This window comes from Rosa chinensis, chromosome 5 (genome assembly GCF_002994745.2).
Source record: "Rosa chinensis cultivar Old Blush chromosome 5, RchiOBHm-V2, whole genome shotgun sequence".
In the NCBI taxonomy this organism is placed as follows: Eukaryota; Viridiplantae; Streptophyta; class Magnoliopsida; order Rosales; family Rosaceae; genus Rosa; species Rosa chinensis.
In genome coordinates, this window is record NC_037092.1 from 69,334,098 (window position 1) to 69,359,132 (window position 25,035).

The window sequence follows — 25,035 nt, forward strand, 5'->3', positions numbered from 1 at the left end:
ATCAATTCCTCAAAATGTGTCTTCTTTATAAAATGTTTCAATCAATCTTAGTACATGTTATCCAAATGTATAACTTGTCTTATTGTTCTCTGGACCCAAAAAAAGGAAAGAAAAAAAAAATAGGGAGAGAGATAAACAAAAACAATAAATTGGACGTGGAGTGAAGCTAAACTTTAAATAAACCAAGAGTCCCGTTGATAAACAAGGGTTAACAAGCTACATATCGCATGCTGTGTCTTTGCTACTGAATTGTGAGTGAATTGGGTATAGAAGACAGTACAAAATTACAAATCAGCTCTGCACGACCAAACTCGCAAACATTATGAAATAAAATACTGAGGTAATCCCTGAAAAGCATATAAAGTTATAAACGCCTGGGTACTTCTGAGGCTAGAAGTAACAAGAAGCACCAAAGATAAACATAAGCTTCTAAACTAGATTTTTGGCTCATTAAGTGATTAAGATCAAAGAAGACTCGGACGGGGTAAGAGATGCTAAGCTGTAATTCTTGCACGACCCTTTGCTATTCTTCGAGCAATTACCCTCCGTCCGCCCTTTGTTGCCTTGCTGTTCATGTGATAAATATGTTAGTCATTCATGCAAAATCTTGGCCGAGCTGAGACGTAAACATAAGGAAGACAAATTGTGCCCAAGAGATAAAAAAAATGTCCTTGTATAACCCACCAAATGACTGAATGAGAGACCATTGAAACAAAAGCTGAATAGGCAGATTAGACTACCAAAATGAAGAGTTTTAATAGGCTGATATGACTGTCAAAGAAGCATTACATTTCAATGATTTCGCAAGTGTTCTAAACAAGGCTAACTTTAAGCATCTACTATCCAGAGAATTGAAATTACAGCTGTAAATATGCTCACTAACGTTAGCATCACAGAAAAACATTGTGAGGCAATGGGTAGCACTTAAGCCAACCACATTCATCTTATTCCTTCATAACTAGCTATTAGCTAAACCTAAAGTTTGCTTGAAAAGACTGCATAACAAAAACCATATTCTAAAAGCGGAAGAGCCTGCAATGAACCAACAAAATTGTAGACCAAATGGGCCCTACTGACGTTAACATCCTCAGAAATTGCTTACTTTTTATTGACCGTGAATTGAACGTTAACTGTAATTATGTTGCCGTCAAGGTGAAACAAGCCGGGTCTAATGGTATTTTCGCTGTGAAAATATCTCCATACCCAGCTTTATTGAAGTCATCTGCCTCATTCAAATCATTTGAATATCTCTTCCCCTTACAACTGATTAAAAGCAGAGAGAGCAAACCAATCCCGGCATCAATCTGGTATTTTGGCATCTGGGATGAGGCTTACAGCTAATAACTTGTATCATTGTATGGGTTGGCATCCCAATCGTCCCGTCGGTTTGATCGATTTTGAGTCCTTGATCTTACTCTGAAGAAGAAGAAGAAGAAGAATCACCCAGATAGACACTGAGAAAGTTTTGAGTTTGCTTTGCTGCCATTTTGTGGATGCATGTCAATGTCATCTTCTTCGAAACCAAGCATCAATTCGATCTGAATTGGATCCTTCTGCTGTAAATTTAGGATCTTTGAATACCTGTTCATGAATTACATTGGATTTTTTTTTTTTTTTTGAGGCCCTTCCTTTATACCTTGATGAAATCTTTCACCGCCGTTTTGCTGTCTGTAACATTTGTTCTAATCTTCAGAGAGGTATGTTGCCTACTCGATTTATCTTGAGATGCAATGGGATATTGGGATTGCGATTGACTTGTGACTTGCCATTCACAAGCTATATATATGCTCAAGATATGTATGGGCTTTCTGTTGGCTTGTTCGCATTCTGATGATCATCTGCTATCCAATCGCCGCCTACCCAATTGGAAAAGTAATGCTCATAGCCTTGCACTAGCTAGACCTCAGTTTCTGCTTTATTAATTGATTTTGGTTATTGGACATTTAAGTCTTGCACCTAGTCACCTACACTCAAATTACTTTTTGTTCTTTTTCATTCTATCCCTCTGAAGAAGGTTCTTTTTTTGGTGTGTTTGTGTGTGTGTGTTTAATGATGAACAAATAAGGGAATGATGAACAAATAAGGGCACCCATCTTAACCATTAGATCAGATATTGACATTTGAGACGCCTTCAGCTTCATCTCTTCCTGGGCGTGTATGCCGGTCATACATATTTTATCTGACAGTTAATGTGCACTTCAGATAATGCAAAGCCTTTGTCAATGGACTCCACGTACATATACGTATGATATCCCTCCATAATGATATGCTCTGTCATACAATGCAGGGCTTTAGTTGATGGATTCCATATGTACATATATGTTATGTTTTAGGTTCTATTGATAGCTTCCACAATCCCTGTTTGTAGTGTTTTAGTCAACTGTCGGTGGTAATCTTATTTACATGTGTGGAATTACCCTCCTTTGTAATGTGAAGTGTGTTGGCCCCCAAAAATGCAGGGGAATTTTCTTAATTTGTGATATTTACTGAGTTTCAAACAGCATTTATAATTTTCTCAGTCCGACTTACTTCCTTAATGTTCTTGGTTATGCTTCTTTAATTAACATCCCCGCTTCCCAACTTTTGAAAAAATTCACTATATAGTTGATGGTCTAAACTCTATTTGGAATGTTGATGTTGGTAAATATATATTCTAGTATTACATCATGTATTTTTCTTTCTTTTCACTTACTATTGGAGTTTGTGCAGGTGGGATACCATTGCCAATATTTTCTGAATGGTGGCTGTTCAATGACAAGTTTTCAGCAATCGATTCATTTGTCCTATCATCATTTCTTGGTGCAATGTTCCAGGGAATGAATGGCTTGAGTGTTAAATATCAGGTAACATTGATCTTGGATTAAGGTTCTTATTTATGCGGTGATAATTCTGTATTTGCACTCATAATTATGTTTCTTTATCACTAAAATGAGTAAGCTATTGTACCCAAAAAAAAAATCAGAGTAAGCAGTGTATTCATCTAGGCTCTAGGGTTTCAGATCATAATACTATTGCTTTAAATTCATGATTTCAGGTTCTTGATCTTGTACTTGGACATGGAGATGATTTGTTCAGGCTAGCACAGTCGAAAGCCCTCGTCTCTATTCACGACCTTGAGGTGAGCAATTTAAATTGACAGTTTGGATGGCATGCCACCACTTGCAATTTCTCATATTTTGTTCATATTTCTAATTTCTTTTGGTGAAGAAAAATGTTTATGTAAATAGTCTACGACTAGTTGTTCGGGTTGAATGTGACTTCTGATTAGTGAGTGGCTGCTGAAAATGCCGGAACAGATATGCTGGTTCTCATGGTTTCCTATTCTTCCTTGACATACTATTTATGTCCATTGTAGGCTGGAAAGGGAGGTGAACTAACACATGACAACGATTACAGTGGAGCGCTAGATTTAACTGAAAAGGTGCCTAATGATTTCAAACAGTGTTCTATACTTGAGTGATTATAAATTCTTTATTGCATCTTCCATATCTAAATTGGGTTGTTCATGCCAGTGGTCCTTAGTATTATACTATCAACCTTTTGGTTCCTTTCATGGTCAAGTGCTTTCATGGTGCACTTTGTTTGTTTCTGATATTGCTTTGAACATATTTTAATGCTAGTTTCCAAGGTACTTTAGTTTTACTTACATGTTTCAGTTATCTTCACAGATTAAAGAGAGTTTATCTCAATGCTTAAAATTGCATGAAGTGTTCCTAATAATAAAGCATCTTTCAATTTACAGACTGCCAAGGAGGCTATGACACCTATTGAATGAAGATTGTGCTTGGATGTTGATTCAAAGTTAGACTGGTACGTCTTTCGTTGGCCTTGTTTGGTTTTAATATATGCTGGAAGTGATCTAGTTTTCTTCCTTCCACTAATAAGGACATTTCTTGATCCTTACTTTTTGCTATATCTGCTTTTTATTGAGCAGAGTATAGTAGAAAGTTAAGAAATGAGAAGGAATTGTTATGTTCATATGGTAGCAGTTTAGATGTGTCTTTCTCTTCTGCTTTATAGGGAAAAGACTTTATAAGAGTATAAATGCATGTGTCTTATTTTTAATCAGGGCTTAAGACATTAAAATAATTTTTTTCTAATGCAGGGTGCAATGGGGAAAATTCTTGCACGTGTTAGAATGTGTTGCTAAGGTCAGTTTGCTTTGAACTGGGATTTCGTTTAATATGGGAAAATATTACTTCTTGTAATTACAATTGTTGCTGCTGTGCTAGCATAGATGCAAATTTCTCAAATTCTAAGCTTGCTCCAATCTGAATTATATATGTAGACAATATCATGCTATTGTCTTAAATGCCTTTCTCATCAAATAATTTAATTGACTTCATAGGAAAGAATGTTAAAATGCAATTAGAAACTCATTTGTTCAGACGACCATACATGTTATTTAGGGGGTTAAGGTCAACAAGTCTTTTAGCTTAATACTTTTTTATCTGGTTTTGATATCATATTATATTGTACTGGAAATCAAGTTGTTAGTTCTTAATTCTTTCAATTGCTTCCAGCAATGCACTTCTGTATTTCATCATGCACTTCTGAACAGTAAGGAATGTGATTACGGAAACTGCTCTCCTATACTCTCCTTTCTCAGGAATATAGAGAAGCAAATGTTAATTAGTTTTTCTGTTTCACCTGAGTTCTGTACCAATTGTTGAACCAATCAAACTAATAGTAATATGGTGTGCAACAGAATTGGTATATGATAGGAAGAGAGAAGACCATTATAGTAGTGCTGATTAATTGAAATAAAAATTGCTAAGCTGTGTCCAATTTTTATGTGTGATACGTTGGTGATCTCTTATTTAGGAGGATTGTTGGGTTGGGTGTCTCTAATTTAGGCTTTATGTGCATTTCTAATTGAAGAGGTTGAGCGGCTCTAGTCTAGCTTACTGATTCTCTGATTTTTGAGTGGATGCCTAGAATTAATCACCTTGATGATCATTAGTACAATTTCTTTCCTGGTAGGACTGGTCATAAGTGAGATTTTGGCTTCGTCCTATCAGACTGAAGGATGCCTACAGTTCTTCTCTTTGTGTGATTAATGAAGGGGGAGATGTTAAAAATTAAATGTGGTTTCCTTTATCTGCCCATAGCTAAAAGCCTGGCATATTTGTAATCTTGCAGCTTGTAGGAAAGGGTGCTTTAGCTGAAGGAGACAAGATCACCTTAGAAACTGCAAAGCTGTTGAGAGAGAATTCTCTCGCGCAGGATGCATTTACTCCGTAAGTTCCTCATTTAATCTTTTCTTTGATGCATATCTACTTTTCACTTTGGTTGGGATTATTAGTCACTAATGATCATTTACCTGTTGTAAGGGTGGACAGATATGAGAAATTCTGCCCTTTCTAGTCTGTTTGGATGATGCAGAATATCATCCATTTCTTTAATTTAGCAAATCAGGTGAACTATTCTGTTCAAATCGTTTCTTATATGACCTACCATTATGTTTGAAGAATTCATGTCTATTTAGGTTGAAGCATTTTAGGGCAAGGAAAACAGATAATATTGTCTTTCCCGGTCTTCTTTCTGGGAACCAATCCCAGAAAGGTGCAACTTCATTAGATGTGACCCAAAGGATTTCTTTGCCATAATACCGAAAAGGTGGCCGTTGTGACACAATTTATCATTCTGAAGACCCAGTGCGGATGAAATCCAAGTCTGAACATTATAGCCTCCAAGAAACACCACTCAACCCTATCATAAGCCTTGGCCATGTCAACTTTATTAGATGTTTAATTAGATAAGTGAAGGTATCATGTTTAATTAGAGAGAGCAGCTGATATGGATGATCAAAAGATCAATTATAGTATAATTGAGCACCGTATAGGAGATCTCTTTTACCGTCTAATGTAAGTGACATCATAATGCTGAACATTTTAATATTTTATGGTAAGCACGTCTTTAATCCCATACTGGTGATACGCTGGTCTAAAAATTTGAGGAACCTGCTGAAGGCGAACTAGCTCTTGTGGCAAAATTTAAGAAGCTACACGATTACTTGACGATTTGAGGATGTAACTCGATGATTGGACTTAGACATTTTCTAGATGGTTCTAGTTGCTGTTATAAATTGCATGGTGATGACAATTGGAGTTACTGTGGTTTTTGTTGTGCATGAAAAAAGGCAGTGTTAGGTTTTTGTGACGCCATTTTTGCTTTACTTATGTGGCGGTTGCTCTAGTTTGGATGTGTAGTTTCAATGATTGTATTCATGTCACTCCCTTCAGGTTTTTACCCAGAATAAGAGACTAGATATATTTAAGCAATACGGCATTCAAGATTTTTTCATTTTTGATGAATCTTTTTTGCCTCTATATCTTCGTCTTCGACAGAAAAATTAACATCGTTAAACTGGGGAAAAACCAAAAAATAAGGAATTTCACAGAACTTGACCTGCATTCCAACAATTGTAGTCAACTTTGAAAACAAGTATACCGTGGGTGTCAAACTGATGTTTGGGTATGGGTTGTTGGATGAGCCATTTGTGAAATTAGGTCAAAATAAAAGAAAAATGCCCAAGTTGCGCTATTTGAGAGTAGGCAGAGCACTCTTAGATTTGACTAGCAAAAGCGCCCACGCTATTGCCGCGGAATTGTTGTTAACATTTTTGTATGTACGGCTCTGGATGAGTTCATACAATCAGTTGAAACAAAACAATAAGTTGAATGTAGTCACTCGTCAAGATCAAGAGACTGGCCATAATGCTAACAAAAGGCATGCAGAAAACTAATGTATGGCACAGATCTAAGGGTATATGCATACAATGATTCTATTCTTGGGAAATGTTGTTCACTGCTTGAAGAAAAAGAACAATCAAATGGTCCATAAAATTGATTTGACAAAAAGTTAACCAATGTGAAATTGAAATCAGCATTACCACTTCAGGATCAAGCATCGTCACAAACTCACAATACAGTCATTTCAAACTTGAGGTGCTTGCGTGTGTTAGATCTGCATAACTTAAGAATTGATGAGCTTAGGCAAGTTGACCCATCTTAGGTACCTTGATGAGCTTAGGCAAGTTGACTCGTATTAATAGGCATATAAGGAATTTGTGCGATCCATATAATCGAATTTAGAAATCGATAAATTTGAGATTTTCCATGTACTTATAGCGTATTATTAGGTACTATGTAAAAAAATTAACTTGATTCGCCGTTATTTCGACATCAAACAAAGCGGTCAACCATATACATACCTAAACATCCCTAATGAGAGCTGAATGACGAGGAGATAAATTTTCCGAAATTTTTACATTAGCTTATGTAGCTCATACCCACAAGGGTGTGAGAGCTGACATATCAAAAAAATAAGTTGTATATGAGTGGTTTTGCGCATATTAGTTTTATATGTATTTAGGGTTCATGGTTGACCTCATAGATCGAGACCCAAACGACAACGAAAATAGTTGAAATTTTGATCGTAACTACTTCTTCTTGTCATGATAACATCCAACAGTCGAATTTGATAAATTCTAATTCCTTCACCTTGTTGGTTATGGAAGATATACTTCTCCATATAACTAACAAATAAGTTAAAGACTATATTAGTAGGCATGTGAGGATTTTGTGCGATCCATATAATCGAACTTAGAAATAGATAAATTTGAGACTTCCGATGTACTTAAAGCGTATTAATAGATACTGTGTAAAAAAGTTAACCCGATCCGCCTTCATTTCGGCATCGAATAAAGCGGTCAACCCTTTATATGCTTATACATCCCTAAGGAGAGCTGAATCACGAGGACATAAATTTTCTAAAATTTTTATATTAGTTTATGTAGCTCATACCTATGAGTGTGTGAGAGCTGACAGATCGAAAAAATAAGTTGTGTATGAGGGGTTACCCGCATATTAGTTTTATATGTATTTAAGGTTTAAGGTTGACCACGTAGATCGAGACCCAAACGACGACGAAAATAGCTTAAATTTTGACCATAACCGTATCTTCTTATTATGATAACATCCAACGGCCAATTTTGATAAATTATATTTCCTTCACCATGTTTCTCTTGGAAGGTATAATTTTGTAACACACCTAATAAACAAATTAGACCACATTACTAGGCATATAAGAATTTTTTGCGATCTAAAACTCTGTAACTGGAAATATGTAAATTTGAGATTACCCATCTATTTATAGCATTTCAATTAGTATTGTGTAAAAAAATTAACCCGATCCGCCGTCAATTCGACATCAAACAAAGCGGTCAACTCTTTATATACTTATACTTCCCTAAGGGGAGCTATACCAGGATGAGATAAGCTTCTAGAAATTTTTACATTAGTTTATATATCACATACCCACGAGAGTGTGAGAGCTGATGGATCGAAAAAATAATTTAGTAATTTGCTGATAATTTATGTGGTATTTAACGAGAGTGTGAGAGCTGATGGATCGAAAAAATAAATTGCTCACCTAATAAACAAGTTATACTACATTACTAAACATATGAGGATTTTGCTGACACCCGAGCTATTTATTACGATTTTTCAAAGTTTCAGAATTTTAAAAATTATTTATGTATAATATTCTCAAAAATATATAAATTATTTATTAGAAAATAATTTTCAAAAGATGTGATCTGGACCGTTAATAGAAATTATATATATGAGGCTGTAAATACCAAGATTACCTTTCAAATTTTATTTGGGCGGTAAGCTCAAATTTTAGTATTTCGCCAAATTTTGCGCGAAAAATTTTGGACAATTGGTACATCTCCACCGTCTCCGTCGAACATGTCCACCTTGTAAATCTTGATCATCGATCAAGGCTGTTTTGTTGCAATTGAAGCCGAAGCCGGCGAATCAGAAGAAGCCCTTGATCTCAGACCAATTTAGACTCGATCCTTCAATGTCCAGTACTTGGCGGTATGTATTTTTCATCTCAGGCTTTTGCTTAATGAAAATCTACATTTTGTTATAAATAGTCAGAGCTGAGTTCTGATGATAGTTGACAATGCGTTTCCTTTGCAGATTACTGTCGCCTCAATATGAATTTCGATTGATTTGGAAATTGGCATCGTTTTGGTTAGCTTTTGCCTGTTGCTTTTTATGGTTGTTTTCTGCAACAAGTATTACTTTTGGTAAATTATGTTGGGATTCAGGTTTTGGTTATGTTTGATTATTATTGGGTTTTGATGCTGTTCTTGAAATCTCATGTTTGGTTGCTGGGAAATTGAAGCAGGACAAGAAGAGAGAAGAAAATGCAGTGAACCTTTTTTGGTTGTTAGTTTGAGTTTATTATGCAAGTCTATTGGTTTTACTGTTATTTCTTATGTTGCTTGAAGATTATTAGTTTGATTATTGAGTTGGTAGTGCTATAGGAATTTTAGATTGCCGTACTGATGAGTTTAGGATTTGACAGGAGAGGAATACCAGTTTGAAGAATTTGTGCAGGCGGATTCCAAACTTCGCTCCCCAGAAGCAGGTTTTCTCTTGCCTTACTTTTTGTTATTCAATTGGAAATATAGATTTTTTTGTATAATTTGGTACAAATTTGGTTATATAAAGAGATGAATGGTTATAATGATTTCTTGAACATTTTGCATTTGATTTTTAATATTTCAATGCTATCACTTATATCAAGCAATCAATGAATTCTCATATCACCGTTTTCTTGTATGTCTATATTTGAGATATTTATAGGAGGTCCAAAACATCACAGTGCACTCCCACTGGTACTGCATTGCTCAGACTTGTTTGGTTTACAATAGCAATCCTAAGCTTGATGTCAACTATTCTGTAAGTAAGCTTTAAATTTGTCAATGACAAATGATTACTGAGAAAAGTGTTGTTAATAAAGAAAGACAAATATATATATATATATATATATAATCACACTTGTCCACCTACACTTGCGCACATAATGAAGCAGAATGTGTAAGTAGATCACATTATCTGCTGGAAGAATTAACATGACCTAAAAATCTGGACTTTAAGTGGGTTATTTTATTCTATTTGATGTGCTACTGCTGGTCTTTGCATATTCTTCTTTCTCTTATTTGCTTATACACAATGGCCCTCGATTCCTGCACGCACGACAAACTTCCTCTTCTTGTGCTCAATTCGATACCGGTAAAAGTTCAAGGATTTTAGGTTTTCAATCTGATTATCAGTTTTTGTTGAACTCGAATTGAATTTGCTTCTTTTTTTTTTTTTTTGGCTGTTTTGTATAATTGGTCTTGTTCAATCTAGGTGGGTGGTTTTAAATTTATAGTTCTTTTTACTAATTTATATTTTATTTCTTTTTCCTTTTTGTGATCTAAGGCCGTGGAAAACTGAAGTTATCTCGAAGAAAGTAGTCATTGCACTTGGCAAGAGTGTAGCTGGAAGTATCAAAGAGTAAGGTTTGAGCTTCTTTTTCTTCTAATAACCTGAAATGGTTTATTTCAGTTGTGACTATGGATTTTGAGGGTCTGATTATGATAGAAGCTATTTGAAGAGTATAGGATTATAGAGGGATTTTATAGTAGGTTGGGAGAAGCCCAATGTGTTTATGAATGTCCCTATTTGACATCCAACTATATTGTTGTTCTGTTGTCAAAGCTCGCTGTTCTTTTTTTTCTTTTTCATGTTGCATACATAAATATGCTCGAAGGTGATCTACTGATCTAGAATGTGATCTTTGGGTTGTCAAAGAATGCATCTAGGTCCTAGGTTTGGCCCAGTCTAATCATTAAGAGCCGAGGACTTTAGGTGGGGGTGCACACAAACATGATAGTTTATAGGCTGTATGCTTATTCTTTTGTACATTTGGAAATGAAGTTCAGAGTATGGCATAGGAATGGAGGTGTCAACAAGTGGTGACATCTATAGCTATGAAATCCTGCTATTTGAGATGCTGATAGGCAAGAGATTGATATATGACATGTTTAAAGACGACCTGAACTTGCATAAATTTGTCAAATAAGGCTTTGGCCTCCTTATCCTATTGGATGGTGATCAGAGCTGAGTCTTCTAGCCATCCCAGGTAATCACTTCATCTTGATTTTCTATCTCCAATAAAATACTATTCGTTCACCCAATTTTTAGGAGTTGTGTGTTTAATTTGTTGTCTTTTCTCAGCCAGCTTTTGAGCAACAGCACTTGGAGCCTATTATTGAAGTGGAGCTTTTGAACGAGCACATGGACACTATTGAAGAGGTTTGACATGTAAAACAAGAAACTTTCAACTATGTCATTTTTTTCTTTTACTGATAATCTGATATTAGTGTGCTTTGTTTAGTGTACGACTGGCTTTGATTATCCAACAAGATGCTACCAGTCTACTTTGTTCTTGGGATTTTATGATCTGTACCTAAAATTATGCCTGACCGGGACGGCTAGAAGACTGGGCTCTGATCAAGATGCTACCAGTAGACTTTGTTTGTGGGATTTTGTGATTTTTACTAATTTTGAATGCTATGGAAACTTCTCTAAGTATATCATGTCTTTATTCATTTGAAATTCAGCTTCACCCAACCATTCAATTACACTGCTCAATCTCATCACCTCCTTGAGCTCCATATTATTTCCCCATGAAAAACTGCATGGCATTGTGGCTGCCAATTACACCACGCATGCACACAAAAGCTCTAGATCACTGTCTTGCCCCACATGAGCTCCTTGAAATGAACAAATACAGTTAGACAGTCACAAACAAGCCTTACACACGATGTATCACAAAACAATGAATAACTATGCCACTATGACCGTGTTTGGTATGGCTGTGCAGATACAATGAGATAATTGTGTTACAGGAAATGTGTAAAGGATGAATATACTCAACTCAATTTTAAGATGAAAGCATAAAAATGAAACAGAACAGATGGCATAGCAGTTACTGTTAATCATCCAAACCTAAACACCCAAAACTATCCAACAGAACAAATGGCCAGTAGCACTTGTTAAAAATATGCAATGACCTAAGTAATTACAAACTCGTACAAGGGTGGAGCATAATTAGACTCTGCTAATCCCATTCCAGATATACTAGTTCTGCTTCTACCAAATGAAAACTTTAAGCAGAAATCTCTTCGGTAGGGCATGGTGAATTGAATTCATCTGATACAACAGCAAACAATTATGCTTCACAGATGATACTAGCAGTCAAATATGTGAATTCCCATCAACATTCTGGGTCAGTAGGGCATCAACCAAAGATCTGAATACTAATGATTCTAACAGAAGATTTCAAATAAAACAGTCTCGTGTTTTCATGTCATGCTAGGAATGTCTTCAGTACTTGCTAGCTTTAAAATTTTCCCCGTCTAGCAGTTGAGTTGGAGGCTCTTCCTCTAATTGGACTTCATCAACGTCTTTGGGGTTCAAGAAGCTTGGTACATGGCTTTCAAGTCCCTTCTCACAAACTCCCCTTAAACCTGGTTTAACTCCACCCAAGCTGGAAGAACAAATCTGGTTGGAGTCCATGCAAACACCCATGGAATTGCCCAAAGATGTCCAATTCCAGTAGAGCTCTTCCTACAGAAAAGAAGATCCTGGTTCGAGTCCATGCAAACACCCATGGAGCACACCTTCATAGTTTAAGATTTTGGCCAATAGTGGTAAACCAAGACTTTCTCTTCCTATCACAAAAGAAGATCATGAGTTGGAAATTTTGCAATTGCAAAACCTCCCAATTAAGTTGAACGCATGCTATGAAGTGAGTTTGAGAGTATAAAACAAATTGTTGACCTTAATCCTAACAGCTTAAATTTTTGGGAATAGTAAACAACTCCATCATCATGCTAGATCAACTTGTGCTTATTTAAAGTTCATTCCCTGTAGGTAAATAATGACTGCCATAATTTCATTTAATTGTTGTAATGAAGAGACACATTAGATATATAGCAAAGAATTCTTGTCAGAAATTTATTTTTTTCTAAAAAAATTCGGGTAGAAGTAACTTATTCTGAACTTTGGAGCATAGTAATCCTAAGTCCTAACACTACTACTTCACCTCCATGCTAGATGGGACTAGCGGTCCTTTTTCCTTTGAGCTCTCTTGTTAGAAATTCCAGTTTCTTTTCTTCATCTCACTCACTGTATGTGCCCATATCCAAATATTTGGTAATTGCATCAAGTGTTTCAGCATGTCTACCAGATTCCTGCCCCAATGCAATCTTCAGTTAAAATGACCAACATTTCAATTCTGGGATAGTGAGAATGACCAACATTGCATTCTGCATGAAGAGGCAAGTTTAAAAGAACTGAGAAACCATGAGTACCATTGGTCATAGAATACACTAGTAATGGTACCCGCGCTTTGCTGCGGGGGTTGTTGCAAACAATTTACAATAAAAGACAGTTTCATGTCACTAAAATTGTTTCGAGTTTACAAAGCACTGAAGATCAGTCATATATAATGCAAGATTTGAGTTTCTCTTTCTGGCTTTTGAGATATCTCAACTGTCCTTCAATTCTGGTTTTTGTATTAACTTCCAGTTTCTCCACAGTGCTTGTTTTGCCTATGATAACACAGATATTATCAAACACATCATACACAATGAAAGACTATCAGCAAGGAAAATGTCATGATCAGGTTGAACAGCAAGAGATTGGACTTTGACTGAATTTGAGTAGGCTGCTACATCATTTGAGCGAAAGAACTGAAGTGAAAATAAAAGAAATGATATGCCAAAACTGTAAGGAATTAAGATTGGTACAATCTTTTCTTTTCTTGTAAACTTTGGTGACCAAGATGAGCAGAAAAACCAAAGAAATGAAAGAAAATGAAGCATAGACAAAATCAAAGAAGATAATTCCAGCAGTGCTGCAGCTCAAAAAACATTTGGAAAATAAAAATTGACAATCAAATTGATTCATTGAACAATGGGATGGTGATTTTTGACAAACTAATATGATTATGATGAAGTCACGTGAAAATTATGTCATTTAAATGTTGATTGAAGGAGTAGTTTGAGCAAATGGGAAATTGCAATAGTAGCAAAGTGTGTAGATACTAAATAGAAGTCAGAAACTGTGCTAAATTATGAAAATAAATAAAACTCTTGCAGGTCAATTAAATAAATTGAAAGTTTGAGCAAATGTTTGGTAGAATTTTTTTCTTGGTACAATAAAATACTGCTAAAAAAGAAGACTCACATGTTAATTTTGTTGATCACTATGAAATGATGCTATCAATGAGAAATTGAAAGTCAAATGCATTTATTGTTGTTGCAAATAATTTTTTCATTCTCCTCAATTGTAATTCATTAATAATCTGATTTTTACCTCAATTATTAACTACCATACTGGTTTAAATAGACACACCAAACCTCAGATCACTATGTAGATATCTCAAAAAAGAATTCAGTATACTCTATTAACGTAAGATATGCAACTGCATGTATGGAACTTACAGAATTGCTTAAGCAAAGGAATGTAGTTTTGTAGCTAACACAATTAATACTTTGCAATGTGGAAGTTGTCAATCAATGTGATGTGGAGATTGACCTGCTTGATAAAGAGATTATTGTTAGAAAAAGAATTTATCGCAGACTTGGTAGGGTAAACAAAGGTAGTAACTAAATTTAATCATAATTACCTCTGAGTTGTATTAGTAATGTGCTTTTAAATTCTGAAACAGACTTGTTTTGTGCACTGTAGTGAACGGCCTAAAAACAAACATATAAGTTACTCATATCACACCACCAAACAAAACACAGTAAACAGATCAATTCAATGCACAGAGACTGGTAGTAAACAAAGGAAATACCTCTGACCCAGAAGCAAAAATGTTTAGTGGGGATAATCGAAAATAATACTGAGAGTTGAAATTACCAGTTATGAGAGTCAAAATTGTTGTTGCGGTTGTCCCCCATCACAAAGATATAGCCTTCTGGAATGAGCTGCAGAATCAAGCAAAACAGGCAACACAGATCTCGTAAGTAATTGAACCTGTTATTACATGCAATCAACTGAATTAAAAAAGAAGCAAGAACAGGATCTTACAATTGGTTCCATTCATAGGTAAAAGGCTCCAATATGTAAATTTCATTTTGAATTTCACCATTGACCAACAATTTCTCATCATGTACCTATTGCACAGAACGACATGAACATTAGAAAATGTAATATAAATTCTACTTCTTTCACATGAATCCAGTTAATGCATGCAATAGCCAAGAATATCAAGATCTTACCTGAACATAAACTGCAGCCTTGGCCACAATTCTTTTTATAAATACACTGCCCGAGCACAGAATACCCAAGGAGAAAGTGTCAACACCACATATCACAAAGTTTTTTAAAACAACAAACAGCAATTCACTGTTAATATATAAAATGTTATCAACATTACCTGCAACATTGAAGATGCCTTGAAAATTACTATATCTGAAACCTCAGGCTTTCTAAAGAGATATGAAACCTGACACCAAAACAGAAGCAGAGATTTCTCAGCTAACATACCAAACATATAATCTGGTTGAGCATATAAAATCGAATTTCAAACAGTAAGCAATATCTCCACTACCAATATGCTCTATGAATCAACTACCAATAATTATTATTCACTTAAGTTCACACCAATACATACGAATTAAAAACCATTATGCAAATTCGAGATTAATGATGAACTGATATGAACATTACTGTCAGCTAAAACACGATCACTCACATCGACAGTCAGGTACACAGAAGTGGAAGGAATAGACCTGGGCTCGGCCAAGGATGACCGGAGCAGAACGCTGACAGTCACAGACTATCTTTTGGAGGAGATTTAGTGTGAAATTCTCTATTCCCACCGCTTCGCACACCTTGAACACAGACATTGATTCGAGTTTCTCTTTTTGGCTTTTGAGATATGTCAAACGTCTTTCAATAAGCTCCTGATCAAAAATATGAAAACCCTTTCAATGACATATCAAAATCAATAAAATCTCAATCTTGATCAAAATCAAAATCAAAATCAATTGTGGTCAAAATTTTGATGCTTTATTGATAAGTTTGAACCAAATACCCAAAATTGACCTAAAAATTTATATAATGAAGTTAGCTGATACCTTTAAAGATTGAAACTTTGAATGTGAAACAGAGATTCCCAAATTAGGAACAGACTGAAATCGACCAAGACATCCCTTCCTCCTCTCTAGACTTTCCCTCAGCAAATCCTCTTCTTCTGATTGGCAGAGAAAAGTCCCCTCCCTATCTGTCTCTCACTCTGTGGAAGTCCAGCAAAAGCTCTTAGAGATTGAATCCAATTACAAAATTCGAATCCAGACCCTATCCCTATCCCTAACAGTTAGGGCCTAACCCAATCAATCTCGGTCTCTCTCAAACTCACACCTAATTTTAAACTATCTATCCAACCAAAGCTATTTCCTCTCCATTTCAATTTTCTACGACCCAAAGTTGCATGCACCGAAATTGAAAACACAATCAATCGTACCCAAACCATTCGATCAAATAAGAAGATTACCTGGAGCTTAATCTCTCATATATCTCTGATTGCTCAATCGGATCCTCCGATCTAATCAAGTGAGCTCAATTTCACAAAATCGAAAGTTTGAAAGTTTCCCAAAATGAATAGTGAAGAAGGCTTTCGAACAATACTTGAGACCGGTCCAATCGACCATCGAGGTCTCAGACTCCGGTGTCTTCTATTGCGTTAAGACGGAGATACCAGCAATCGAACTTCTCGTTAAGCAGCCCGTAATTGAGCAAATAGGTTATTGAAGAAACGCATAGAAGATTATAGAATGATGGCAGCCTGTAATTTTTTTTTTTTAAAAAGGGCTAATGTAAACGATCAGATCATAAGCCATCAGTTTAGCAATTAAGGAATTAATAGCTCCACACACCAAAACACAGAACAATAATTTTGAAACAATATTAATCACTGGTTAAACTGTTCCATTTCAGTTAAGATTTGGTTAGGAAGAAAACTAATGATTCTTTTGGTTGCTGCAATTGTGAAACACATGGTTTATACTTTTTGAATTTCAACATTTCCAATAATCAGAGATGCATAAAATTGATTCAAACAAAACTGAACTACACAAAATTTAATAAAACAATAGCAGAAAAAGGTGAAAATTGAAGTGGAATGGGTAGGGAACAATCTCTACATACATTCATAATATAGAAGAATTTAGAACTGATCTTATCCTAGAATTTTACAGAATTTAACTGTTAAAAAGCAGTCCAAATATACATTTAAATTCAATTTGTAGTATGTAGTTCAATAGTGAAAACATAATGCACTATGATTACACATAGCAACTTACCCAAATTCTAATTCACTCAAACAGCAAAGAAGCTGCTTCCTTTAAGCACAGACACACTAACCTCCAAAATCACAGTTCAAAGCATCAATACGAAGTCGAATTCCACTATAAATTTCTTTGCAACTGAAAATAAAACCATTTGCATTCAATTTTCTGTGAATTTAACTACTTTTACACAAAAGCTTGACCAAAAAACTTTTCTCTTTTGAATCCTAAGAAAGATAAAATATGCAATGATGAAAGTATTTTCCCCTGTATTCATTCCATACAGGATAACGAAAACTAAAATCTTTCAACATTAGTGAAATAACCGTATGATTGATTCTATGATTGGCTGCCCAAATCAGATTAAGAACCAGATCTCTTTCATTTGTTTTACTTTACTCTTTCTGTCTAACAGCGTTAAAAAAACCTGTTGTTCTTGCAATTATTCAAAAGCTAGAACAGAGGCTACACAAAAAAAGGAAATTTCATATATGAACTATGAACTTCGATTAACAAAACAAAGAAACAATAAAAGGTTTTGTCTTGAAAGATTATAAAAGCTGATAAATCAATTACTACAACTGAAAACATGAAAATGAAAAGTGAATTAAAGGTAATCACGTTGGGTATATGAATAAAAGATGAATAACTATGATATTCATCTTGATTTTGCTTAGTTGAAATCTTACCAAGCTTTTACTGTTCTTGATTTTGATCGTTGAGGTTGACTTTGACTAACAGTGAATCGAGATGGTGATAGCGGCTCCCCGAAGATGGAAAGAATCAACTACTTTCTTTATATATCACAATGAATGCCAACATGTAAATTGGCAAAAAATGAGTGCAAGATTGTAATTCTTAAGGTCATTCCTTCAAATACTATTTCTATTCAATTTGAACTATTGCATCTGAACTGAGAGCTATGAAGATCATGAGGTACCTGGACTTGAGATTATACAAATCTCTTCGGCATGATCTAACAAATTTGAGGAGCTGATGTTGCTAAGAATCCTCAGGTGCAGATACCCAATCTTAATTCTTGTCAGAGAAAAACATGGAAATTGTTAGCAAAATCAATATTGTGTTTAATCAATATCTCCAAGCCCAAATCCTAAATCAATCACATATGAAGATTTAAATTGATTTTGAAGATTTTTTTGCGGAAAAATCAATTAGATACCTCTTAAAATGAAGAAGATCGTCATCTCCAGAAAGCTCGAGCTTTGTCTCTCTTCGAGGAAGCTCAATAACCTCGTGCCGAGTGATCAAATGCAGGTTAGAGACGGAATATTGATTTGAGACGGAAATCAATCCCTTTGCCACAGAAATCAATATTCCTTGCCGCGTAATTAGGAATCAAACCCTCCAGTTGCTAAATATCTGCACCACTGTCAAGTTGATAAGGAGAAGCGAGAGAGCGAAAAAACCTGAACCTTCTGGAGTTCTGGCAATCTACTGTCGGCGGGGGTTTATAACGGACTGATAATTTAAGAAAAAATTAAGGGCAAAAGCGTCATTTACTTCAGGCTCGAATGAACAGTGCGTTGTGAATGAATAGTGCAGCGTGAATGAACAGTTGACGCCCTTTAGATAATAGATAATTAGGTGCTGGTAAATAAACACTTCAGGAAGGCTAACAATCAAAGAGAAAAAAAGTAACTGCTAATAGAGATTCTAGGTGGAAAGACAGCTCTAGCTCACTATTGTACAGCTAAATTAAGATTTTATTTATGAAAATTGATTCCCTCCATATTTGAAAAGGAAATAACTACAAGGGCTCATGCGATACACACTGCCTTTTTTGGAACTGATGTCAGTTGTCTTTGTAACATAGTTGAGCAAGTTCTCATTTATGCAATAAGGGATGGCAGCATATGAACATAATATAAAGTAACACAACTTCTGAGATCCTCAATTTTTCTATAATTTTTTTCTTCAAAAAGTAGTTTTAAGAGGATAATCGGATGTTCACCAGTGCAAGAGGGTTGATCAGCTCTAGCTGGAAGTTGTGTTGGAAGTGCTGCAGGTTGTTACTTTACTTGATTCCTATTATAACACTGATGATCCCAACTCTGGTGATCCTCAGATGCAGATTCTGAAGAGCGAATTTCAATTACGTTAACATTATAAATTGATTCACAAGTATATTCATCATCTATTAAAAATAAATTGAAACCTTAAGAAATCAGGAGGGGATGACCAGTGGGTACTTATGCATAGAAGAGTTGGGGTAAGAGAAGTCAAATTCCCATAGGTCCATAAAACACAAAGAATTTTGTAAACTATGACTCCAATTTTTTCACTCAATTACTTTCACAAGTTAGAATCTGCTCTATCCTGCCTGGCAGAACATAAAGTAAGAGTGTTCATCTGTCTTTCAACGTTTTTTATTCTGCATACACAGAAGTGATCTAGAGATTTAAATTGTTATATTAATAAGATCCGAGTCTCAGAACAACATAATCCCCGCCCTCAAAAAAAATATCAAGCAATAAAAAAAAAAATCAGAAACATAGGAGTAACCTGTTAAGGAAATTGTCAAAGAAAAACAATGGAAGCTATGCTTTGGTAGTCTCCACATGATACCAAGCAGCCAATATTAATGACCACTGAAAATAACTGCAATATGTCATACTGTGCTCTAGAATCTCTTGTGCCAGTTTTGACAAGCTATTACTGCACCAATTCATGGATAGTTCAAATTTCAGGCTATCCACTTCTCTAATATAGAGATCAATAGTCATCCACCTAGATAAAAGCGAGACATCTTTTGTGACCTGAAGCAATAGAAAGAGGCAAGTTGATATAATTGTGTAGAAGAGCTAGACAGTCCGACAGCATTATAAATTCTACATAAACAATAATCTTAAGTTTGTAATCTAATCATGAAATCTGGCAGCACACTGGAATCCTTAAAACTAAAACCTCCTCTCTCATACCCCAAAGAAAAGAACAGGGAAGGGATAGCACAAATGAAGGTTAAACTGATGGTCTAAAACTTTACACAACTAGGTCATGCTTATCCATCAATGTCTCCGTACAGTTAAGTAATTGATTCTAAGTACCAGGGCTTGCTTTATTCCCCTCAAAACATGATTTACTGCCCCATGAATTACCAACACGGCAACACCATTACCAATACAGTAAACTAAGTTATGTATAACACAGATCTAATATATGCCAAAGTTATGATTAGTTCATGCTTCAGGTCTTTTGTTGGCATGAAAGGACTCTCCTAGATTTAAGAGAGTGAACAATACCATTAGGAGAAGATTTACGAATAAAATATCAATAAGACCCACGAGTACCTTTGCTGTGACATTGGGATTTCCATCTCGACCACCCCCCATCTAAGAGCCAAACTTGATTGGTGTGCATTTCAATGGAAGTGGTTTTCCAGTTTCCCAGTGTGCTGATAAATAAATTAAGAAAACATTATGACAAGAAGTACAGAAAGACAGAAGGTAGTAGCTACATATAAAGAACTGGAAACAGATCAATACCAGAAACGAATTTGAAGACAAATCTTCTTTAAAGCATTGCTGACATGACATAAATAATGAGGTACAGCTTTCCAAAGGGACTGCTCCACAATGTTCAAACCTGTGGTAAACAATATATACAATTTTATTTTGTCTGTAAGTGATACACACGATTTCAAAGAGCCAAAGCATGTGAATATCAATGAATCTAATGTTGAAGTGGTTTACCTGGCCCAGCTTCATCAACTGGTGTGGGTTTATGGTGCCTAAGCTCATCTGTTTGCCATACAGAAGTTATCTCTCGCACCTATAAAAGCAAGAGTAAAATATAAAACACAAGGAAAATTAGAGAATATCCACGATATCAATGTCATTAAGATGCAATCCCCCTTGCCCCAGCAAAGTGGTTTTGGAAGAAGAGAATAAGGTTGGAAAAACAATACCAGATCTTCAATCACCATATCTCTGTCTTCACTAGTAAGATCAGGTCGGTCTCTTAAATTTAAAAGATGCTGCAAGTAACTTGATATTATTAGTCTAAACAAATTTTCAACATGTCTTTTAATCATAATGTTCAACATCCTAAAAATTGAGCAAAGTCACTAGCCACTCACAGAAAGTCTGATATGTTTGTATTGTAAGGTTCCGCGATTAATTTGTGTAGGATGTGCAGTAAGAACAATCTCGACCTCCTGCAGCAAGAACTTAAGGTTGAGAACAAGATATCTAAATGACTGAACAACAGTAGAAACACACACACACACATCTTATGTTCAACAGTGTGCTGATAGAACGAGGCAACATCAATGAAGCAACAACTTGAGCTCATTAAAACAAGATCATTTAATTGGTTGGGTTTTATCTTTTACAGAAACCTTAACAACATGAGTGATATATTTTCCCCACTATTTTCTGTCTAGGCATACAAATCAAGACAAAGGATAGGAGGAAAAGAACCAACCTGCTTGCAAACAGTATCGTAAAGCTGGTTTGGGGAAACACACGCTGCAGAAGCTGATTAAAAATATCATCACAAGATTTACATTCTTTTGTCTACAAACCCTGCACAAATCAACAACTTTCTCTAAATTCACCAAAATGCTTTAAAATTCACAGCTGAAAGAATTCCAACCAATTTTTGTTTTTTCATGTTACCTTTTCGGAAGCTAGAATGTCATAATTTTAACCGTACAACCAAAGTTAGAAGTCAATCCTTGATAGACACTACTATTTCCTGAAGCTCTGGTGCTTCATATTTCATTTCCAAACAAGTATAAACACACAGGCACATATCTGAAATTTAACCCCTTTTTTTTTTTCAAAAAAAAAAAATTAATATAAAAAAAAAAAAAAAACAGAGAGATCAAGTCGTTGAGTGACCTGTGATGAACTTCAGCAATGCCCATCAAATTGAGGTAATGGCTGAAAACAGGAGCGAGAGTGAGTGCCTCCTCTAAGCTCATCTTCGAAATTACCGACGCTAGCTTCTTCTCCAGCAGCTCCGCCGTGTCCTCCATCCCTGCCAGCCTTATACTACAAGCACTCTGAACACAAAAATGCCCCATTTCAATTTTCCTCATCGGCAACCAAACAAGGTATCGGAAAACAAGATGAAATCAAAAGCAAACGAGAAGGTGCAAAAGCGTGAAAGAAGAAGAAGAAGAGGGAATAGGAACCTATTCTCTTATGCAGAACACTCATTATTGTAAAGCTAAAATGACAACACGAACACCATCTGAACCAACACAATGTGTTGACTGACTGGTAAAATGTGCCCAGAATTTCACTGACAGGGAACTTGATTGAAATGCAGGCTCCTAGAACAGTGTTACATTTGGCTTCTCATTGTAGTCTAATTGGCTTATGCTCCTGAAAAATCTGTGTTCAATGATCAGTTCCTGAAAACTCGATTTGTAGGTGTGTTGGATTTCCTGAAAAGCCTCTTTGTTATTGCTAGATTATAGCATTCAGGGGAAAGTCTAATGGTATGGTGCAAACAAAACAATGGCTGTAATTGGACGTGTTGAAAGGCAAACTATGTAGCATGGGGGATGAATAATAATAATAATATTAAGCCTTGCTTTATGCATCTGAATAAAGGTTAACTAGTCTATATATGCAACTAGAATAAATCCCCGGCATGGAATTCGATAGGGAAACCAGAAAAACCAAATATAATCAATCACCCACAAGCTATGCCGTTTTCTGCAGAATTGAATTCGAAAAGCGAAATATAGAGATGAATGTAAGTCATTGCAATACTTAAAAACGAAAAACAATCGGGTAAAGCTGAGAAAAGAAACCTGCATCCATTTGCCGGTGTGAGGAAGATGATTTGATTAGGGATTTCACCACACTCGACGCCATTCCTGATTCCACCCGAGACCAAAATTGATATCGTTTGCAGATTTCAGTTTTCTTGAAAGGGAATTTTGATGTTTTGAGGACGACGAAGACTACTATTTAGTCTTGGAACCTTATGTCCTCCTCGATGCAGCTGCCAATCTCCCCCTCCCCTAAAACCCCCTCTGGTAACTTGATAGTTTACAGTTTCATCTTCCCTGTCCTATGCGAGTTGACGCGGTCAAATGTAACGGAAAAGCTGACGGCATCTGTTGGTCTACAAATGCGTTGGTTCATTGCAGCCTACTCCTCTAAAAGCTGTCTAAAATCCAACTTTAGATACATTATACAACATGAGAAAAAACTAACTCCAGAAGGAATATTAAGTTTTCTTATATATATATATATATATATATATATATATATATATATATATATATATATATATATATATATATATATCTCATGGAGTGTTTGTGTCTCTGTGTGTGTGTGAGAGACAGAGAGAGAGAGAGAGATATACCGAGCAAAAAATCCATGGTTCCTCTTACGCCTGATGGTACTAGGCTGGAATGTCCGCTTCAGAAATAATATCATTGGCTCATTTGATGAAGACTCATCTCCTGAGGTATAAATTGTATACCGGGTAAGTGGAAACCAAAGAGAAACACAAACTGGGTCCAAATTACTTTTGTGCAATCCCTTATATCTGGTTGGCATGCAGCATACTTGTCTGGCATTGCCTACAAACTAGCAGAGTTCGACTCCCAGCTTACAGTGCCGATCATAACTCTAACAGGGGAAGAAATTAAACAAGTACACAATGCTGATAAAAATGCTATCTAACTTGATACACAAATCCATTTGAACTACACAACTTGACAAAGATATGCAAGTGATGTGAAACTTTTAACGTACTTTAAGAAGTATCTCATTCTCCAAAGCAACTTCACATACAATGTATATCACAATTCACAAAAGAAACTAAACCTGGATATATCAATGTGCCATGCAAGATACATTAAGCCTGAACAACAAATTCCATAAGATGATTAGAAAGCCAAGCTCATGAGACAAAGTATTTCGGTTCAACTTCCCATCAAAACTTATCACACAGAGGTATGAGAAGGTGCCGATGAAGGACATGCTTAGAAGTTAGAAGCTAAACCTTGTTCAACTCATTAGCGACGTTACTATTGAAATGCTACCTTCTGCTTCAAAATCTATGAATTCAGTCAACCAAAATTCTTCAATCCCATTCAACAAAAAAGACTTCTGCGTTCCAAAATTTCTCAACCAAAAAAAAAAAAAACAAATCAAAGTAAACAGCACACTCGCTCTAAATAAAGCTGTCTACTTTGTGCAGTCCTTATAACCCATAACTTAGCAAAATGACTGCTTTTGAATTCTTTCCCAGATTTTCAAATAAACTAAACAGGTCCATTAATTTCTTTACCAAATATAAATAAAAAAGGCATAAATCGATAATGACAGACACAGAGAGAGGGAATACCTTCAGGTAAGATGAGCGGGAGACAAGGGAGGCCGCAAGGGTGCACGAAGCTGTCATTGAAGACGCTTGAAATCGATTCGGTGTCTTTTTGGGGGAAACGGAGGGAGGTGTCCAAGTAGGAGAGAGACGGGAATAGCTTGGGAGTGATTTCGAGGGCGTGGGATACAATCTGGTGATTCGAATTCGGGTTCGGGTGGAGCAATGGTTTTGATAGGAACCGGTTCATCAGAGAAGCTCCGGTTCGAATTAGAGTTTTTGAAGCCATTTTTTTCAAGAAGACGGAGCTGCCACACTGTGAGAGACACAAGAGAGTGCGCGCTGTAGGTGGGGACTTCAAAACTAAAAACAATGCAGCTTGCACGACGTCGTTTAAGGTAACTGGGGTTGTCAAAACCCCCTCAGAGGACCATATAGAACCCCCAAAGGCAATCTATGGGCCTACTTGGGCTGCATTTTCGCAACTGAGTACTAGTGCTTTGGGTGCG

At 35.8% G+C, this 25,035-nt stretch overlaps 2 protein-coding genes across 52 annotated transcripts; one reads left to right on the forward strand and one right to left on the reverse strand.

Moving 5' to 3' along the window:
- Positions 1 to 457: 457 nt before the first annotated feature.
- LOC112165249 lies at positions 458 to 25,035 on the reverse strand. Of its 33 annotated transcripts, none has more exons than XR_005799815.1 (21): positions 24,551 to 24,584; positions 23,561 to 23,660; positions 22,998 to 23,359; positions 22,075 to 22,238; positions 21,656 to 21,756; positions 21,309 to 21,386; positions 21,138 to 21,206; positions 20,923 to 21,001; positions 20,716 to 20,815; positions 20,521 to 20,624; positions 19,736 to 19,989; positions 19,185 to 19,307; positions 18,393 to 18,592; positions 18,153 to 18,250; positions 17,902 to 18,006; positions 16,420 to 16,710; positions 16,004 to 16,161; positions 15,619 to 15,829; positions 15,301 to 15,369; positions 15,143 to 15,188; positions 15,006 to 15,037 (listed from the first exon to the last, which is right to left on the reverse strand). XR_005799815.1 is itself a non-coding variant. In XM_024301715.2 (3 exons), exons 1-3 carry the CDS (start codon positions 24,813 to 24,815, stop codon positions 495 to 497), a joined length of 438 nt encoding a protein of 145 aa, XP_024157483.1. In that variant the 5' UTR covers positions 24,816 to 25,035; the 3' UTR covers positions 458 to 494. The 33 variants fall into 33 exon arrangements, 1 of the variants encoding a protein (XP_024157483.1); XR_005799810.1 differs by having other exon boundaries at positions 16,420 to 17,350; XR_005799812.1 differs by adding an exon at positions 17,228 to 17,283 and having other exon boundaries at positions 17,902 to 18,250.
- Positions 1,169 to 11,509, forward strand: LOC112165251. 19 transcript variants are annotated; one of them, XR_002922740.2, is made up of 15 exons: positions 1,170 to 1,872; positions 2,710 to 2,843; positions 3,035 to 3,118; positions 3,356 to 3,421; positions 3,743 to 3,810; positions 4,106 to 4,151; positions 5,143 to 5,240; positions 5,334 to 5,418; positions 5,489 to 8,888; positions 8,994 to 9,447; positions 9,666 to 9,761; positions 10,287 to 10,366; positions 10,785 to 10,989; positions 11,085 to 11,162; positions 11,245 to 11,509. XR_002922740.2 is itself a non-coding variant. In XM_040506380.1 (7 exons), exons 1-5 carry the CDS (start codon positions 1,785 to 1,787, stop codon positions 3,773 to 3,775), a joined length of 405 nt encoding a protein of 134 aa, XP_040362314.1. In that variant the 5' UTR covers positions 1,180 to 1,784; the 3' UTR covers positions 3,776 to 3,810; positions 4,106 to 4,151; positions 5,143 to 6,306. The 19 variants fall into 19 exon arrangements, 1 of the variants encoding a protein (XP_040362314.1); XR_005799839.1 differs by having other exon boundaries at positions 5,343 to 5,418; XR_005799835.1 differs by having other exon boundaries at positions 5,143 to 6,119; positions 6,153 to 8,888.

Coding starts and splice junctions, on each gene's coding strand:
- LOC112165249 (XM_024301715.2), bottom strand. CDS start 24,815: ATGGCTTCAAAAACTCTAATTCGAACCGGAGCTTCTCTGATGAACCGG. Junction 23,661..24,550: donor CCCGCTCATCTTACCTGAAG/GTATTCCCTCTC, acceptor TTTATACCTCAG/GAGATGAGTCTTCATCAAAT. Junction 568..23,560: donor AACCATGGATTTTTTGCTCG/GTATATCTCTCT, acceptor TCACATGAACAG/CAAGGCAACAAAGGGCGGAC.
- LOC112165251 (XM_040506380.1), top strand. CDS start 1,785: ATGCTCAAGATATGTATGGGCTTTCTGTTGGCTTGTTCGCATTCTGAT. Junction 1,873..2,709: donor CCGCCTACCCAATTGGAAAA/GTAATGCTCATA, acceptor GAGTTTGTGCAG/GTGGGATACCATTGCCAATA. Junction 2,844..3,034: donor GCTTGAGTGTTAAATATCAG/GTAACATTGATC, acceptor TCATGATTTCAG/GTTCTTGATCTTGTACTTGG.